This window comes from Pangasianodon hypophthalmus, chromosome 11, assembly GCF_027358585.1.
Source record: "Pangasianodon hypophthalmus isolate fPanHyp1 chromosome 11, fPanHyp1.pri, whole genome shotgun sequence".
NCBI lineage: Eukaryota > Metazoa > Chordata > Actinopteri > Siluriformes > Pangasiidae > Pangasianodon > Pangasianodon hypophthalmus.
The window spans coordinates 11,400,289-11,420,992 of record NC_069720.1 but is presented as its reverse complement, the minus strand read 5'-3'; the positions used below and the strand labels follow the sequence as shown (position 1 = coordinate 11,420,992).

General features: G+C 38.2%; 1 protein-coding gene across 1 annotated transcript; it reads right to left on the bottom strand.

The window, feature by feature from the left end:
- Positions 1 to 1,964: 1,964 nt before the first annotated feature.
- alpi.1 (alkaline phosphatase, intestinal, tandem duplicate 1) lies at positions 1,965 to 20,647 on the bottom strand. Its single transcript, XM_053237867.1, has 11 exons — positions 20,331 to 20,647; positions 14,526 to 14,645; positions 13,512 to 13,627; positions 12,571 to 12,745; positions 10,260 to 10,432; positions 8,342 to 8,476; positions 7,769 to 7,844; positions 7,229 to 7,367; positions 6,753 to 6,943; positions 6,545 to 6,661; positions 1,965 to 2,815 (listed from the first exon to the last, which is right to left on the bottom strand). Exons 1-11 carry the CDS (start codon positions 20,425 to 20,427, stop codon positions 2,550 to 2,552), a joined length of 1,605 nt encoding a protein of 534 aa, XP_053093842.1. The 5' UTR covers positions 20,428 to 20,647; the 3' UTR covers positions 1,965 to 2,549.
- Positions 20,648 to 20,704: the final 57 nt, after the last annotated feature.

The window sequence follows — 20,704 nt, the reverse complement described above, 5'->3', positions numbered from 1 at the left end:
GGTTTAAAAACCTCCCACTCCCCAAAAGCATGCTGGTAGGTGGATTGGCTATGCTAACTTACACCTAGGTGTGAATGAGGGTGTGACTGTGTAGATGCGTGGTGAACCACAATGGACTGGCATCCCATCCAGAGTGAATTCTTCCGCCTTGCACCAAGTGTTCCAATTTATATTGGTTTTCTTATATAAGGTCACAGTGGAAATGTGAGCTTTCAACTTTTTTCACTGCCCCACCTTCTTGTTTGGATGACAGCTAAGATCCTCCCACTGTTCTGAAAGAGCACCAGTGCTCAGAATGGTCCAAAGTTCATTTCAGATCTGAATATAATCCATGAAATACTTTGAGCTCTGTCTCTGTATATATAATATGTAATAATAATTGAGGACTGTTCATCAGTGCTGGACAGAATGATTTGTTGTGGTTTCAAATGCCTTTTCTCCTTTTCTCATTGACCTGATTACCATTAGAATTATTTGTAGTCTGTATTTTTCCCTCCTGTAAAATGCAGCTTTCTTTGGCCAACTTCACATTGTCTGGATATGATTTTATTTACTTTGAATGTCATCACACCTCCGGGCAGACACGTATCGAACGTTACACAATTTCAAGGCATTTCTTTCCACAAGGTTACAAATATTTAGTTTTTTTACTCATAAAACTATTCATCAGTAGTTATGAGTAGTTTAATGGGTTAGATGGTTAGAAATTTGGCTTCCATGTGAATAGGTATGAATGTCATGCTCATGGTGTCCAATTTTGACCAGCTTCAATTGCTTCTAAAATCTTTCATATAGCATCGAATGCAACAGTTTTTTGAGTGCTTTTCACCTACAAAGGATCTTATGGGCCCTAGATTATTAACCACGGTTGTGTAGCTTTGGAGTGTAGCTTTTATACAGCCATCAGCCATAACATTAAAACCACTGACAGGTGAAGTGAATAACATTGTTTATCTCATTACAATGGCACTTGTCAAGAGGTAAGATATATCAGGCAGCAAGAGAACAGTCAGTTCTCAAAGTTGATGTGTTGGAAGCAGGAAAAATGGGAAAGTGTAAGGATCTGAGCGACTTTGACACGGGCCAAAATGTGATGGTTACATAACTGAGTCAGAGCATCTCCAAAACGGCAGGTCTTGTGGGGTGTTCCCAGTATGCAGTGGTTAGTACCTACCAAAAGTGGTCTAAGGAAGGGCAATCGGTGAACTGGCGACAGGGTCACTGGTGCCCAAGGCTCATTGAGGCACTTGGAGTGTGAAGGCTAGCCTGTCTGTCTGCTTAGTCCGATGAATCACGTTTTCTTTTACATCCTGGGGACATCCGGGTGCGTGTGCATTGCTTACCTGGGAAAGAGATGGCACCAGGATGCACTATGGGAAGAAGGCCAGCCAGTGGAGGCAGTGTGATGCTCTGGGCAATGTTCTGCTGGGAAACCTTGGGTCCTGGCATTCATATGGATGTTACTTTGACACGTACCACCTACCTAAACATTGTTGCAGACCATGTACACCCCATCATGGCAAAAATTGTTCAGGAATGGTTTGATTAACATGACAAAGAGTTCAAGGTGTTGACTTGGCCTCCAAATTCCCCAGGTCTTAATCTGAATGAGCAGCTGTGGGATGTGCTGTACAAACAAGTCTGATCCATGGAGGCCCCACCTCGCAACTTACAGGACTTTAAGGATCTGCTGCTAATGTCTTGGTGCCAGATACCACAGCACACCTTCAGAGGTCTTGTAGAGTCCATGCCTTAATGGGTCAGAGCTGTTTTGGTGGCACAACTTACATAATATTAGGCAGGTGGTCTTAATGTTATGGCTAATATGTGTATAATATTGCATACAATAATAATAATAATAATAATAATAATAATAGTAATATTTCTATATGTTTATATTTTCTCATCTTAGAAAAAAAAACAAGTAGAAATTTATATAATATGCAAAATAAAAGAGAATTTAATTTTTTAAATTTGGTTCAGTGTGCATTATACAGTAGTGTAAATATAAACTTCTGCTGAGAAAATTTGCTCATTTAAAACAAACAAAAAAAAAAAAAAAGAAAAAAGACACATTAACATCTATTTAAGGCATTTTCTTTATATAGTTGTTCATGGATGGGTGAAACGATTGAAAAACTGCAAAACAAAATTTATATAAAAAAGGGAATCTGTTACAAAACCACCCCTGAGTTTCAAATAAAGTCTTCAGCAAATGCTCAGCAACTTCCCCTTACACATACACAACTGATTGTGTTTAGCTAACATGCTGGCAAATTCATGCTAGCATCTTGTTTTAATTACACAGTATAATAGTTTAGTGTTGTATTTAGGCAGCTAATGTTGTAAAGATAGCATATTGTGTAATTAAAACCAGTATTTTATGGCACATTTCATGTTGATCTGAAGGAATATCACATGATCAATTTTCAACCTCATCTTCTCTTTACAGGTAAAAGCTCTTAAGACGACTTAGGGGACTTCACCAAGGGGAAGTGGATGAGGGTGCATTAAAACCCATGTTGGAGCACAGAGGTAGATTAACGCCGTCATCTTGAGCTGAACCAAATCACTACACATGATAAACTGAGGGACAGAGAGAGAGAGAGTTGGGGGGAGGAGTTAAGCTCAGGGGGGCAGTCAGTGTAGGGATGGAGGCAGGCAGCGTATGCCATCACATGAGCGATGTAATGTTGCTCTTTAACGCCATGGAAAAGATGCGCCATCGGGCCTTTAGCGTAAATTGCCACATCTTCACCTCCATGAGTCTCGGCATCTAACGGCACAGCGGCCTGCTGCATGTATTCCTCATCGACTGCAGAGAGAAAAAAGAGACACAAAGGTTAACACACACTTAACACTGCTAATACTTTTCCTAACATAATGTTCATACCTGTGCTATCAGAACTCACTGATAATAAAATAACGATAATTCTGTAGTGATAATTTGTTTAAAATTGTCCTAAAACTTGACACGAAACCTTCCTAAGAAGAATTAATTAATTCAGACTAACTTAAGTACTATTTGGATGTGATTAGTTTTCTAGACTACTCTAGCGTAGCTTCTGCCCAGTTACACAGATATTAACACTTTATTTGAAAGGGGAACCTACACTGGGTGTTCATAACACATTTCATTTTCATTTCATTTTTTTCACATCTTTCATAAAGCAATGCTGGAAGATTTGTACGTGGCTTAAGATAAAACTCATGAGGTGAAGTTGGAGGTTTTATGTTTTTTAAATTTTGTCTTTAAAAGAAAGAGAAAAAACACTCAGTTGCAATTAAAGAGACTGTACTATCCATGATTGTTTTTCTCTTATATTGGACTTGATTATTTTGTTTGTAATAACAGCACATTAACACAATATAAAGACTCTTCTATCAGTGTTAACTTTTGGGATGCTGTATGTATTGTATCTCTTAGTGATGTGTTGTTTGAGAATGATTTGACTCTTTGGTTGACTCTTTTAGGAGAACATTGGGAGCCGATATTATTTGACAGTATTATTTTGCTGAAAATTAATCAGTATTCCGTACTCATTATTTTAATCGCACAGTGCAATGAAGTGACAAAGTGCTACCAGTGAATCTTATCAACCTCTGAGGCACAGCATAACGATTCAGAATCACTTGAGAAGAATACAGAAGACGCATAAGAGTCAATGACAGCCTGGTTCTCTGCTGCTTGTTACAATAATGTACGCACACTAATGTGAAGTGAAAAGTTATCAGGACAAAAGGGGAATCTTCGAATTTTACTTTTCATGAAAGTTAAATGCAAATAATACAGCAGCACAATAATGTTAATGCAAAATGACTTAAACATACATTGTACAATTGTTTGCTGTGATAAAGCTGTTTCAGAAAGAACTCCTTGGTCATAAGGTAAAATCAGTGGCCTCAGATCACTTTATATGACCAGCAGCCCATTTTAGCACATGTGGTACCAAACAAGTTGTCAGAAATTTTGGACCAAAATCTTGGAATGTGATCATCTGACAACATCAAAAACAGAATGTCATCACTTAATTGCATCCAAGGATGAACCTACAGAGCTTAATTGAGATTTTATTGCCATCGTCACATCTCATCACATCTCGTGACTAGCAATAAACTTATAAAACCACTGTTATCACATCATGTAGTGGTTTTAACTATATTTGAGAAAGTTAATCTGTAGCACCTCACTGCTTTTAAATTGAATTAAAACAAACACAATTCAAAGTAATTAAAAGGTAAGATATAATTGAACAATTTAAGTGATAGATAGCGAAAAAAAAAAATCAAAAACAAATAAACAAGCAAACAAAAAACTGGCATTAGGCTCTTTGACAGCCAAAAGGGTCAACTCTTATCGGTGAGCTCAGCTGGAATTCCCATCCACACTACAATCTACATCTTAGAAGATCGATAATGAGATCAGTTGATAACAGAGGCCCAGTGGGGAAGGAATCACGCTGCCCCATACTTGGGAATGAGCAGCGAACAGAACAGTTAATGACAGGATTGCTAGGATCGCCTTTTTATACGCCAAATTGGCTTAATTTAGATCTTATATTATAGCAAGTACCCTGAACAAGACTGAATAAATTTCTGCAAACAAATACAAATGTAAGTACAAACAGTGTGTGTATGATATTCAGAACCATTTCTAATGTATCATTTCTAAGATATCTTGCAAAAATTGGGAGAGGGAAGAGGGGATTATGGAATGGATAATGTCTGTACATCAGAAATGCGTGTGCACCACAGTGACTTTGTTTCCCAAGCAAAGGCTGAAAAAAGAAATGTCTCTCTTGTCCAATGCCAGAATGTTTTGGGCTAGTTTCAGGTCTTTTGTGTGATTTTGAAGATTTAGTTATTTAGTCAATTTAGGCAACCCTGCATATTAGCTCTTCTGTGTGTGCCACGCCGCTGATGGGAAACACACTTGCTGTATGGAAAACTGTTGAACAAAGGTTAATCTAAAACCACTCAAAACCTACTGCTAGACTGTACACTGGATGACTGTATGTCATTGTTGATTTTCAACTACCTATTACAGATTTACTCTAAAATTCACTAGGTAGTAGCCTATAGCATAATTCAAGCGTGATAGTCTCTTAATGTTTGAGGCTATGTCTTTATTAATCTGTCCTGCTACACCAAAATCATGGTCACGAGCTGTTGCTGGTTATGAAGCTCTATGAACATCTTTTATAATGTTCTCAAAGTGTCATGAATGTGCTGTTAGTATAAATAAATGAATATCTTGTAAAATAAGAATAAAAAAATGACAGTAATGGTCTCATATAGCCGAGGATTATTAAGATAAAATCACATAAACCTCTAACATCACCTCACAAGTTTTGATATTAAGCCTTTCATAATGCTCCATCATTGCTTGGTAAATGTGATATGAAGTCCATTTGTACAACAGTTAGTTCAGATCCACTAATTTGATTGGACAAGCGGAGTTCTTGGTATGTCAGATACAAAATAAAGAGCTGAGCAGATACTTCACACAGAATGAATGCCCATAATCTCTATTAATAGGGTGTTTGTTTGTTTGTGTGTGTGTGAGTGGAGCCAGGTGTGCTGCATTAGTAATCAGATGAGAGTGAACATGTTAATGTGTGAGACATCTGGGTGTTGCAGTATGTGAAGGCCATATTTGTAGGCTGCAGTGGACTCCGGGGAGTGGAGACCACTACGCTTACTACGTGCTATCAATCAGCCTGTACATTGTATGGCAACATGAAATGCTCTATCCAGGTGGGGCTTCTATTTTTACTGAGGGAGCAAAAATAGAAGAAAATATTTGCCCAAATTGTGTCTGAAACATTACTCGACATTAATTTCTTGTTTACAGAGCTGTTGTATAAAAGCAATATCACACTTGCAACTTTGCTGTTTGCATGCCTGTGATTACCTCGTGCCTACAGCCAGATCATATTCAGTATAACAGCACTCTTGCTTGTGCAAAATTGCTTAAATGCATGTACTCATGAAATAGTGTTGCCAAAAATCAGAAAACAAAAATATCTTTAATTTAAAAATATATTTAAAAAATATCTTTAACCCAGTCTTATGAATTTATAATAAATAAATCTGGTATTTATAACACTCTTATGAAGCATTTATTACATATGGAGGATTCATAGAAGATTTTCGAACCTTCCTGAATGTGTTTTATTTTGACCAGAAGATGTAATTGTTTTAAACAAATTCTAGATTCTTGAACAAGAATTCTGATTCTTGGACAAAATCAGAGAACAATGGTGGTAATAATTAAATAATATTTCAATTATATTCCTGTGAAACGACTAGCATCCCAGTTAAGGTTTTAGGTTCTTAAGCTGATGTTTTTATCCTCATGTTAGATTTTAATACACAATGTATAGTACTTTCTTTTTCCAGCTTATCCTATGTAGCTACATTCAGCTATAAAAGCTAGCTTATTATTAGCTTATTCCAATCTGGCTCTGTAAGAAGTCCAATGTTGTTAGTTTTTATTTTTATCCTAATAGTGTTAATGTTAATGTCTCACACAGACACTTACAGTAATCCACTGCCGAGATGTTCGCTCTCGTCCCGTTTACGTGCACGTATCCGGGCCCGTTCGCATACAGGATACTAGTAAATGGAAGTCTGTCGTCTGCATTCTTTGGTGCCAGACCTTAACAAAAAAATAACAAAAACCAGCACGATCACAACAACATTTTTGTTTCCTACAAACGTAAACATCAGCACTAATCCGAACTACACACCAAAAATAGGGTTCCCCCGGGGTGTGTTCCCACCAAACGTGAAGACGTGTGAGTGATCTGCAGTGACAATGGTGAGAGTTTCGGACTCTTTGGTGAGCTGAGATGCTCGACGAACCGCTCGGTCGAACATCACTGTCTCTGTTAGTGCCAGTTTAGCGATGCCAGCGTGGTGGCCGTGATCAATCCTGCCCCTTACAGATGAAATAAACACATCATAATCATGAACAAATTTGTAAAAAATTTAATTAAACTTTATTGGGTCATTCTGCAATTACAGTCGCAGCTAAATGTTTATTCTCAAAAACTAACAGAAAATATCTAAAGTCATACACACTTTTTAGAAATTCAATAATGTTTTATTTTTCACTTAAAAATGTATTGATTTTTTAAAAAGTGTCACAGCTTAAAAGGTGTTTGTTGCTTACACGGTACATTTGGACAGAATAATAATTTTGGGTAATTTTATATAAAACTACTCATCTTCTACAAAGAGGAAAAATCCATTTGGGTTCTTCTTGAGGATCTGAATGGCTTTCTCAGTCATGTCCACAATGGAGGGATCACGTGTCTTGTTCCTGAACACCTCAAACCTCATGTCCTTGGGTTCAAACAGCCCTGTGAGAGACAACGATTTCAGAAAATTAGTGATTAGACAGGCAGGCCATGACAAAGTAGAATATCAGACTCACCTCAATATAAAATATTTAATCATACTGTACATAATCATTAAATATTTAGCACACACATTTAACATTTGCAATAGACAACTTAAGAACTGCATTAAGAGGTTTAAGACATGAAAATTCCCAGCTGTCTGGACACTTTTACTTTCCTGTGCATCTTTAATGTAATGCAAGTTTTGTTGCAAAATGGATGAAAAACCTTTTATAGATGCGTAAATGATGGAATGAATCCTTAGCAAACTGTGCTACTAAGCCCAGAACATAACTTTTTTTTTTTTTTTTTTTTTTTTTTTATAAATTGATGGTGTGAGGGGTAAAATAAAATCACATTACCCATCAGACAGTCTGTAGTGTTCACATCCACTGCGTTAAACTGCTCTTTATTCCAAACATACTGAGCATGTCTGTCCTGAGGAAAAAGAAAGAAACATGGCAGCGGAAACATTATATTTACGTTAGTATTTGAACAATTTATGATTTTTTAAATGTGCATTTTCTAGATCTGAAATAAAAATGCAATTTTAAATATTTTTATAAAAACTGTAAGGTACAATATTGCCATTCATTGGATCTCTCTCGTTTGTGGTCTGGAGTTAGCTCCGCCCCTAACCCATCCCCCTCCATCAGCCCTGCCCCTTTTCTTAACCATCTTAACTCTAGGGAGACATCAAATCCACAAAGACTTACATTTTTATTGCAGTTGTAATTCACACTGCAGGTGGAAGAGGGCACTAAACATTACACATTATTTTTAGCTATGACATATTAATATTTGTATAAATAGTCTTTTGTTTAATACTTGCTGTGTGTTTTATTTCACTTATTCCACATTAAACCCCTTACTTCCCATAAACCCCACTGATCATAACCTGAACACACTTTACACTCTCCTGTTGTGTAATTTACCTTCCGCTCATCCAGCCACGCCTCGATCAAGTTCCTCTTGTCCTCGCGGTCACCTTTCCGTGACGAAGAAGATGGATATTCTGGATCCGGAGTGCCTTTGGGTGTCATGTACATCCGTCCACCTCCAAGAATAACCTAATACACAGAGAGTAAAGAAAACAGATTAAGATATTTTATTAATGATTAAAATCTGGTATAAATAAGTGTTAATATTGACCTCACCTTACAAAGTATTCATTATCCATTATTAGAAGATGTGTTAACCCTTTATCCATATATAAGTTATGCTTAAAAACAATTAGTACGCTATTGGTATACAATATATATAATATAGTAACCTAGATATATAACATGGTTATAACTAAAGACTTTATCTTCTAGATATAATTCCATTGATATAATAATTTATAACACCTTTATTACAAGTTATTGTGTGTATGACTGTGTACTAAATATTTATAAAGTATTCTTAGTGCCTTAGTCTAGAATAAGCACTATTATGCCTTATGCAAGGGTTTGTTGGATAGTTAAGGGCTCTTAGCTTCCCGAAAGGTTTCAAACCTTTATTGATTACATATTAATATTTATATCATGTTTATAGATTGAATAAGGCATAATAGTGCTTGTTTTACGTCAAGGCCCTAAGAACACATTCTAAATAGTTAGTACATGGCTAATAAGGATCCAAGTCAACTTAGGATCCTAAATGTGACTTTTTTTTTCCAAAAATGATTGTACATAATAAACACTGAATGCTACACTGATGTAACACATCATCGATTAATGGCTTATGAGCTTGTTATGAAGCGAGGTTAGTATAAAGCTCTGACTTTACATTAAGTTGTGGAATTCAGATAAACCTCAAAAATTATTCCATAACTGAGTTAAAAAAAACACGCAGTACGCTAGCTTATGACAGACATCTGTAATGACTTTAATAAGTGTAATAAACAAGAGAACACACTGTGTGTTGTTCTTTAATAATCAAAAAATGTAATCGTAAATTACTGTGGTATAAATTATACTGTGGTATAAGGGGAATTAAATATTTGTTATAGGAAAATAATCATTATATGTCACTGACACCATCATTACATATCATTTTCACCATCATTACACACTGACACCTCCTCCTTACTAATGTTTATTAAATAAACAATGTGTATGATGCTGTGATGTAAAATATTACAGGCCGTGCTGTTTATATGAAAATAATGCACGCATTGGGGTAGTGGTATGGGGCGTGTAACGCAACGTGACGCGCAAGCAAAGTGCCGCTACCTGCCTGAAGTGCATTATTTTTGTATAACAGCATGGTCCAGAGTGTGTTATTCTTCTTATACTACAGCAATTTGCCAAGGATTATTTATTAATGAACTACATCGTCGCACATTTTAACAGTTTATAGTTAGATTTAATGTTGTGGAATGTTCAAGAGACAGTTTCTTGTTCTCACTTATGTTGTTGCTGCGATAAACAGTCATTCCCTCGCCAGCCTCTCCCTTTCTCTCTCTCTCTCTCTCTCTCTCTCACACACACACACACACACACACACAAATACATACACACAGAGCACAATAACATTAACCAATCATTCATATTACAGCCAGAACTACCTGTGCTGTTATACAAAAATAATGCAGAAATGCTAACCAATCAGATTCAAGCATTCAACCAAGCTGTGGTATAACATAAAATAATCAAATTCAAGGTGGTAACAGTAACTCCGCTTCATCACACCACTCCTCTCACCACTCACACTTGTTGATTATTTTATTATAAAAGCACCACAGATGTTGTATATCACTTAAACATTAGTATGGAGAAGGTGTCAGTGGTGTGTAATGATGATGTCAGTGATGTGTAATGATGGTGAAAGTGATGTGTAATGATGGTGTCAGTGAGGTGTCAGTCTTACATCGATGTCGGTGTTGGTGATGAGTTGAGTGGAAATGTCCACACAGCCATCTTGTTGGGCTTCGGGTGGTAAATCAGCATCACTGTACCAGCTGCGGCTCACTGAGTGTGCATACGCCGCTGCCGGAGACGCATGCTGGACTCGAGTGGTGGTCACAATGCCTACTGATTTACCTACACACACACACACACACACACACACACACAAATGCATTAAGAACAATGAATGTCATGTAAAAAATGCAAAAAATAAAAAGGCATTAAACACAAGCTATTATCCCTCCTCCAGACTAACAGTCATAAGCATAAGGGAACACTTGAAGGTTCAAGGTAGAACCGTACAACAGAGAGTTTTCAGAAAAGGTTACTGCTAGAACCATACATCCAGAAAACCATTGTGGAACACTTTTTTTTAAAATAAACACATAGCTCTTTCCATCAGGGGGAGCTCTTGAAGGTTCTGTGTAAAACCTAAATCAAAGTGTTTTCTTATTAGAAAGAGTTTCACATAGAATCTCTCTTTTTTTTGGAAGCTATGAACCATTAAAAAAACCTTGAAGAACTTGTCAGGGGTTAGCTATAAGGGTACTTTGTAGACTCTTGGTAGGCTTCTTTAAGGGTTCTTTAAGGGTTTATTGGATAATTAATGGTTCTCAATGTCCAACAAATGTTCTCAACCCTTTCTGAGAGGAACATGCATAGGGTTCTACATAAAACCGAGAAGGACAACCGAAGAATCATTATGGGGTCTAAAATGGGATCTAAAAAGTGTGTATTCTAGTTTACGGGATTTTAGACAGACGTCAGAGATGATCAGCAATCAGTGCTATTCTTCAGGAACCACAAATGCAAGGGTTTCTACTCCCATGATACTTTTAGCTCTTCTAAACAGCACACATGGTGAATTTGTTTAACAAACACATGTTATAATTGAACATTTTCCTGTTTTCTGGAAAATACTCGAGGCACAGTGAGGTTATTCTCCACGCAGTGCTGAATCGGCATATTTGGACACGTTTCACACTTGTACAAATACGCACATAGGCCACCCTGAGGGACTGTGCACACACACACACACACACACACACACACACACACAGTGTTTTGTGGCTACACTCACTGTGCAGGAGTGGAAGGATTTATGAAATAACAGTGTGGTGCTGGTAGTTGGCAAGTTTAAACACTTAATGTTAGGAAAGTGTGTGTGTGTGTGTGTGTGTAATTAGAGGTCTCAGCTTCTTTTCCTAGTAAAAATGAATCTGGTGAGATGGCGCTAGGACATGATAAAAGGATAAAGGACTTTCCAGGAAAAATCATTAATCATTGCTTATCGGTTCTTATTTACCTGTCCTATAGATAACAAGCCATAAACGTTGGATGTAAACACACATCAGTATGTGACCTTTGCCTTCCAACATCTACACTGTTACTGTTACTGACATTAATTATCAACAGGATCTCATGAGAACATCAGTTTTATTCTAACAAGTCGGCGCTACAATGGAGTCCTACTGATATGTAATTAACCACACTCAACCTAACCTTGCCTATCGCTGTAACCTCACCCCTCACTCTAACCCCACCCATCACTCTAACCCCACCCATCGCTGTAACCCCTCACTAAACCCACCCCTCACTCTAACCCCACCCATCGCTGTAACCCCTCACTAAACCCACCCCTCACTCTAACCCCACCCATCGCTGTAACCTCATCTTCACTAAACCCACTGCTCACTATAACCCTACCCAGCGCTGTAGAACCCTTCCCTCACTCTAACCTCACCCCTCAGTAAACCCACCCCTCACTCTAACCCCATCCATCGCCGTAACCTCACCCCTTACTAAACCCACTCTCACTTTAACCCCACCCATCACTGTAAACCCCGTTCCTCACTCTAACTCACTTTACTCCAACCCCGCCTCTCACTCTAACCCTGCCTCTCAGCTAACCCCACCAAGCACTTTAATCCTGCCCCTCACACTAACTCCACCCATCACTCTAACCCACACCTCCCTCTAACCACCAATCACTCTAAATCTGTGTTTCACACTAACCTGTCCCTCATTCTAACTAGACTATAAACCCTGTGCCTCACTCGATTTACATCCTTATTTTCTGACTGATGTATTTAACCTGTCAAATACTACCCACCATTAGTTCATCAATAACATAAGCTAGTTATTGTAGATTAGCACACAGATTCTGGGACCTAAAATAACATTAAACATTAAAATCTTAACGAGATCCAATTCTTTCCTGCACCTCAACCTCTTCCACTTGCACAACATCGCGTTTGTGTATGATAGCATACCTTGTAATTTAGCACGGTGCAGGATGGAGTAAACTTCATTTCCGAAGGTGGTGTTGCACTCATAAGGGATGGCGTTTGCACTTAAACCCACTGTTTTAGAGTTTGCTTTAACACCACAGTGGTACGCTGTAGCCGTGCTCGCACTATCCGCTACCTGTTTATCCACGCTGTATGTCTGCACACATCACAAACACAAACATGCTAATGTCAAACAGACCTCAATAAAATGTTTCTAGTAAAGCTGAAATTTATGCTGAGGTTTTTCCTGTTTTCAGTAAAAATAGAAAACAAATATATGAAATAAACAACTAACTCAAACACACACACACACACTTGTGCAGTTGGGCACTGAGGTCCAGTAACTGGTGTTAAAGAGGATAAAATACACAGAGCAGTCAGTAAGAAACGACAACGGTAAACAGTATGTGTGTGTGTGTGTGTGTGTATGCGTGTGTTACTGTTTAAATAAAATGTATGTGGCTGCAGAATGGTTTGAAAAAATAGTGATTATGATGCAGTAGTGATGATGATGATGATGATGATGATGATGATGATGGAGATGGAGTGATGACAGAGTGTTGATGATGAAATGAAGATGGTGAGCAATGATGAGCAATGATGAAGATGATGGAGTGCTGATGATAGAAGAAGAAGATAATGATGATGATGATGATGATGGAGACAGAGTCATCATCTTCCTCCTCCTCCTCATCATCATTCCATCATGATGAAGATGTGAATGAAGATGATGAAGATGTGATTGAAGATGATGATGGTGATATAGTGATGATGATGGAGTGATGATGATGGAGATGAAGTGATGATGATGGAATGAAGACTATAATGAAGCTGTTAGCGTGATGATAATGATGGAGTGCTGATGATAGTGATGATGATGATGATGATGATGATGATGGAGCGCTGATGATATAGTTTCTGACCTTTGACAGTGCGAGGTAAGGAAACCTATCTATGGCGAGGACAGTCTCCTCCCCTGATCCTCCATCCATCTGTCCTCTCAGGATTCGGGCAGCTGAGACAGTGGACACTCCCATTCCTGTGTGACAAGTCAATGAGACAGTGATTTATAATAAGTACCTATATAAGAACCTATATGCTAATATGTGCTTATTATTTGAATTTTGAATTTGAAGGACACACTCTGAAGTACACATGTACAATAATAATAATTAATCAGTGTTTATATGGCTTAAAGCCCCAGTTGGGCAATGCACCATGTTGGGTAGAAGCCCCTCACTAGGCAAAAGTCTGTGGCTAGGCTAAGCTCACAGTAGTAGAAGCCTGGATTGGCAAGCAGCCCCATGTTGAGCAGAAGCCCCTGGCTGGGCACAAATCCCCTGACTGGTCAGAAACCCCTGTCTGGGCTGAAACCTGTGGCTAGACAAAGCCCCACATTTGGTAGATGACCCTGGTTGGGCACAAGCCCCTGGTTGGTCAAAGCTACATATTAGTCAAGGCCCCATGGAGGCCAAAAGCCCCTGGTTGGAAAGCCCTGCATTGGGCAGAAGACTCTTATTGGGCAGAAACACTTGGACGGATAGAAGCCCATGGCTAGAAAAGTGTTGGGCAAAATCTTCATGCTGGGAAAAGCACCATGATGGGCAGAATTCCATGGTTAGACAAAGCTCCATATTGAGCAAAGCCCATAAAGGGCAGAAGCTCCTGGTTGGGCAAAGCATGATAGGCAGAAGCTTCATGATGGGCAAAAGCCCCATGCCAGGCAGAAAGCCTCCAGCTGGGCAAAGCTCCCACCCCAATTGATGTACGCCTTTGTCAGCCAATTAGCAACAGTCAGGTCGGAGCTTCCAGGTCATGAATCGATTTAGCTACATTTGATATGAAAGAATTTACAGGCCCTGACCTCTCCTCTCAACCGAACCCCTCCGCTTGTTCTAGCTCTGCCCCTTAGCCTGACTTTAAACACTGTAACTCACCATCACCGAGGAAGAGGATGATGTTTTTGGCCCTGTGAGTCTGCGGCTGGAGTTTAAGTGCATCATTCAGCGTTTTCTTTGCTTGTTCATTCCAGTATGAAGGACTGGCTTCCCAAAGAGCTGTTCACAAGAAGAGCAAAAAAAAAAAAAAAAGAACCGTCAAAAACAAAAACAAAACATGTCATCTAAAAGATTTCCCATGTATGCAGTAGAGCTGGGGGTGTGTCTTATTTACAGAGAGCACTGTAAACTGCTCAGACATGACTTGAACAAAAGCCCACATGCACGCACGCACACACACACACACACACACACATAAGTGAGGATCACGTGACCCACACATGAGGAAAATAGTTACCTTTATTACAGTCATGGCTAATTAATAGACAGTAATAACAGCTTAATTACAATAACACAATTAAAGAGCAATAATAATGACTTAATAATGACAATAACAGCAATATAAGTGGTAATAATGAGTAATTAATGACATTAATGATAAATAAACATTAGAAGCAAATGACTAATTAATGACTAATAACTTAGCAATAGTAATGATTATTAAATGTTAATAACATCATTTAGTCTAATATTAAAATAATATTGTAAGTAAGGAATAAAACATTCTGTGTTCTGCTGTTATAGTAAAATAATCCACACTGGGGTGGTGTGAGTTACTGTTACAACCCAGAAGTTAATTATTTTCCTACAACAGCAAGTGTTTTATTCCTCTTTTATCACAGTGATTTACCAGTGATAAAATTTTTTTGTTAATTAAAGAATGTTATACTTTTTTCAATTTATACTTATATTTAATGTTCATGAAACAAGTTCATTCCTGTCCTCAATTATAAACAGCTATAAACAGTTGTTCCCTCACCAACCTCTCTTTTTTTTTTATTTCTCTTTAAGTTAATACCACAAGAAAAATAAAATACATCTTGTTATGTTACCAAGAAACCATAAAGAGTAAACTCTTCAGTCTGAAGCGCTGCCACTGGTGACTCCTTCCATAAATAAATGTCTCCTTATAGAATACTTCACCATATCAACAATTTTTAAAATCTGTTTATATGGAGCATTTGCTGTGAATGAGTTATTATAGTTACTGTAGAAATAAGAATGTATTAGAATGAGCACATTACAGTCTTTCTCTATTACCAAGATACGCTTAATGAAACTGGATCCACTTGTTCTTCGCCATTATCTTCTTAGCATAGCAGAAATCCTTTATTACAAATATGTTAACACTTTTTCCTTGGTTTCACACTTTTTCACACTTTTTTGAAAACGTTAACACATCCCATACTAAGATGCAATGCTCTGTTGGATTAATTGTGTCAACCAAAAGGAAAGCCTTTATTGACAGCTAATAGCAATTACTTAATTATGCGTAATTATGATTCTCCAGTGTACCAATGTGAAACTCCTTTGCACAATTATTCAATCAGAAATCAGTTCTTATCCATCTATAAAAGATACCACAGTTGAGTTGCTATTTGCAAAGCATAGACCAAAGAAGCCAAAAGCACGTATTTGTAAGGAGAGTTTTAAATGAAATTTGGGCAAGAATTATAGATATGGTTGTGGCAAACAATGCAATCAGACTGTGTGAAATCCAGGCAACAGTAATTACACATCAGGGGGCATTTCGAAATATCAACAGTGTGTGTGTGAGCTATTGATCGAGTCCTTAAACAAAACCATGTCAGAATATAGTAGCTGTACCGATTTCCATTCCAAACTCTGACATACTGAAAGAGGCAAGACTCCAGTATGTGCAGGTAAGGATTTGTTATTGTACATGCAACTGGAATAATTTGCTTTATGAATCTGCTTCTTTCTTAGAAATTAATGGAGCTTGAAGCTGAAGGGGCATGTCACATATTCATTTATGTGGATGAAGCCAGCTTCAAACTCTCTAACGTAAGGAGACACAGGAGGAACATCATTGGGCAGAGGGCCACTGTTACTGTGCCAGGTCAGGGGGCACCAATATCACCATGTGTGCTGTCATCTCCAATGATAGTGTCCTTTGCCATAACCAACTGTTGGCCCATACAATACAGAGCGCCTCATCAGATATGTCTGCATGCACTGAGTGAAAGGCTGGTTCCACCTGAAGAGAGAGGGCTGTTGAGGCCTGACATTATTCTGTACGTTATCATTTGGGACAATGTTATCTTCCACCACTCTCGCCCTGTGAATGAATGGTTTGCAGCAAACCCTAGTATGATGAGCAATTCCTCCCTGCATACTCTCCTTTTCTGAACCTCACTGAGGAGTTTTTCTCTGCATGGAGGTGGAAGGTGTATGATAACCAACCATATGACAAGCTGTCCCTCCTGGATGCAATCAATGCTGGTTGCCTGGCAATAGGTGCAGAGGACTGCCCGAGATGGATACGCCACCCAAGGAGGTTTTACCTCAGTGTATTGCAAGGCAAAACATCGAATGCAATGTACATGAGAACCTGTGGCCTAATCATCAGGAAAGAATGGACTAAATGTGATTATTTCTGATTTTGAGTGGAATTCTTTCTCGGTTCTTTGGTTATGTAATACTGTAACCAATGCAGTAAAAGAGCTGTACCATAATGAATGTCTGAATTTGTCTTAGGTCTTGCTGTTAAACAATGGTTCACTGGCACAGAAAGACCTGCACACAAGAGCAGTAGGGTTTGTTATCTCTGGTAAAATCACAGTTGGAGAAAACATAAACTGTTCCTGCTGTGATATGCTTGCTTGCCTTTTTTTGGCACACGCTATGATTATGTAAAATTTAACAAATGGCACAGGTACAAATGAAGGTTGAACAGGTTCATATTGATAGCTGTATTTTGTATTTTATTGTCCATTTTGTAATGATTGATTGAAGGAATATATTCATTTACTAGAATTTGTGCTGCTTGATAGAAACATTTGCTTTTGTTGCATGTTTTTAATGTTTTGTGAGTGTTAAAGCATTTTGCAAACAAAATGTGTCAATTTGGCCAGTGACTTTCAGTTTAGGCCTGTTTGTGAACTGTTTCAAAAAAGGATCTTCTGAATGGACAGATGTGTTCAAGCAAATGAGAAAAACAGTAATATAAACCTGTGATTTGCAGCTGTACTATTGTCAGAGCTGCTTTTATAGAATATTAATCAACACCTTCTGACCAATCAGAATCCAGAATTAAAACATGCTGTGATGTAATGGCCAATATAATATAATATAATATAATAATTAAGCTAAAATAGTAGCTCATCATTAATAGACATTAATAATGGCTTAATTAATGAGAATAAGGAGTGTGTATGTTCACCGATGCTGGTGTTAAGGAGAAGAAGAAGCACGATAAGGAGTGTGATGGGAGACAAACCCACACAACCTGTGCTTCTCCTTTTTACCCTGAGGATGAGACTGAAGCAGTGTTTAGATCCTCACTTCATTCCCACAAGCCTGACTTTGAGTTTCCTTGTCCTCTCTTTACTACCCCCACTTGCCCCCTCTCATCCCCCATTGCCCCCCCCCCAACAAAAGACTGCGTTATTGGACCCTTTTCATGTGGGTTTTTTTTTTTGCACACCACTGAATTCTTTGGAAAAATGACAGAGCGATTCTGCTTCAACATGGGCTCAGTTACAATATGTAGTAAATACTCTCAGGAAAAGGGTTACTAGGGGATCTTTGTATACTTCTTCCTCTTAAAGAGTTCGAAGTTCCTAGTTACAAATTTTCAAAAAGTGTAGTATTAAATTATAAATGTGTCATTGTTAAGGCTAGCTAGCTAACTAACATGAGCTAACCTGAAAGTTTTTCTCACTTGCTTTGGCACCTTTCCTGAAGAGTATCCCAACCAATTACACTGTGAATATATTTGTTATGACTGGTGGGTAGATTATTTTCTATGAAAGTACACAATCAGCATATTTATAAATACATGTAAGAGTAAGACAGTTCATTAGAAAAAGAAGGTCATCAGTTTTGATCAGTAAGATCTGCTGAGTGCATCATATGATCAGTGAAAGACGACTGCATGCATAAATCCTAATTCTGTGTGAAAGCAATGAGAAATGCTTATAATGTTCTTACCAAATGACTAATTGGTTTGCAGAACTTCACACAGTGATTTGAGAATAATGATTGTCATTTGATGACTAAAACTGTAATAATCACAAGCTAACCTGGCCGGACTTCAGAGTCATATTTAATGATCTTCAGTATTAACTACTTATAAATGTTTAATGGACATTTAATCCAAATTTATGTCAGCTCTCTCTCTCTGCCTAGCTCTCTCTTTCTGTGTATGTCTTTCCATTTGTCTGTCTGTCTGTCTCTCTGTCTGCCTCTCTCTCTGTCTAAAAAAATGTAATTTATTTCTTTTCTTTTTTTAAATGTCTTTAAAATTGCTAATGTGATTGACTTGTTTTGACAAATTATGGTGTCATAATGGGTTAACGCAATAAAGGGCAATTTGAAATTCAAAATTCTCTCTCTGTCTCTCTTTCTCTCTCTCTGTATGTTTTTCTGTCTGTCTCTCTGTCTCTGTTAGTCTCTTTCCATCTATCCCTCTCTCTGTTTTTCTCTTTTTTGTCTCTCAATCTGTCTCTCTTTTTGTGTCTGTGTGATTCTGTATGTCTCTCAGTCAGACTCTCTCTCTGTCTCTCTGTTTCTGTGTCTCTGTCAGTCTCTCACTCTCTGTCTCTTTCCATCTTACTGTGTGTCTGTTTCTGTCTCTCTCCCTGTCTGTCTCTCTGTGTTAAGCATCAGTGCTCTGACTAACTCCTCTAACCAGGATGCATTTAAGTGGGAAATAAAAGTGAATTGCATTTTTCCTGCATGAGGTAGTGGAGGTTGAACACATCGTAAAAAAGAGAGAGAGAGTGAAGGATTGAAGAGAAAGGAAAAAAGTTTAACAAACACAATAGTGGGAAAAATGGATGAGGAGCCTTCAGTCAGCAGATATACACACCATTAGACATCTTTATTAGCATTAAGAGATTGGCTACACTTGATCCTATAAAGGGGCTCAATGACAACACACACACACACACACACACACACAAATGGGAAATGCAGCAGCTAATAAAAGTGAAACATGAGCTTCTCCCTCACTGAGGCCCCACATGAAGAAGTGTCGAACCCAAACTCCTGCACAGACACGCCCGCTTAGTACACTTCTCTAAAAAAAAAAAAAAAACCCTTTAACTCCAAATGACTCTTTCTGTGTGTGTGTGTGTGTGTGTGTGTGTGTGTGTGTGTGTGTGTGTGTGGGCAAGTGTGAGAGTGAATCTCTTTGCTTTGTAAATGAATATTACTAATGAATACAATGTAATGTTTTTCTTAGATATCAACATGTTAGATACACAGATGGAGAGAGGGATTAATAAATGGATAGAAAAACATACTGTTACATAGAAAGACAGACTGAGAGAGATAGATATACACATAAACAGATAGAAGGCAGAGAGATAAAGATAGACAGATAGACATATGGAAATATAAACAAATAGATGAACAAAGACAGACAAACAGATAGAATTGTAGAAAGATAGACAGATAAACAGAAAAAGTCAAATAGATAGAAAGACAGAAAGAAAGAAAGAAAGAAAGAAAGAAAGAAAGAAAGACAGAAAAAACAGACCAAAGAAAAGATAGATAGATAGATAGATATATATAGATAGATAGATGCAAAGACAATCACAAACTTACAGTAATATACAAGCCAAACACACATGCACACACACACACACAAAGAGAGAGAGAGAGAGAGAGAGAGAGAGAGAAAGAGAGAGAGAGAGAGAGAGAAGATGATGTTCTTACCTGCAGTGTGAGCATGAGTGTGATGGAGAAGTTGTAGAAGTTGTAGATAGATGGAGCTGCACAGCAGGAGCAGGAGGTCGAGTTGCAGCTTCATCATGGCCTGATCTCCAAATAAACGCCACTCAGTCTGTCCAAACCAAACCCCTGTCTCCTTCTGTCCAGGCTAAACCTCTGTCTCCTCCTGTTCAAACCAAACCCGTGTCTCCTCCTGACTCCTCCTGTTCAAACCAAACCTCTGTCTGCTCCTGACTCCTGTTCAAACCAAACCCCTGTCTCCTTCTGACTCCTGTTCAAACCAAACCCCCATCTCCTCCTGACTCCTCCTGTTCAAACCAAACCCCTGTCTCCTCCTGACTCCTCCTGTTCAAACCAAA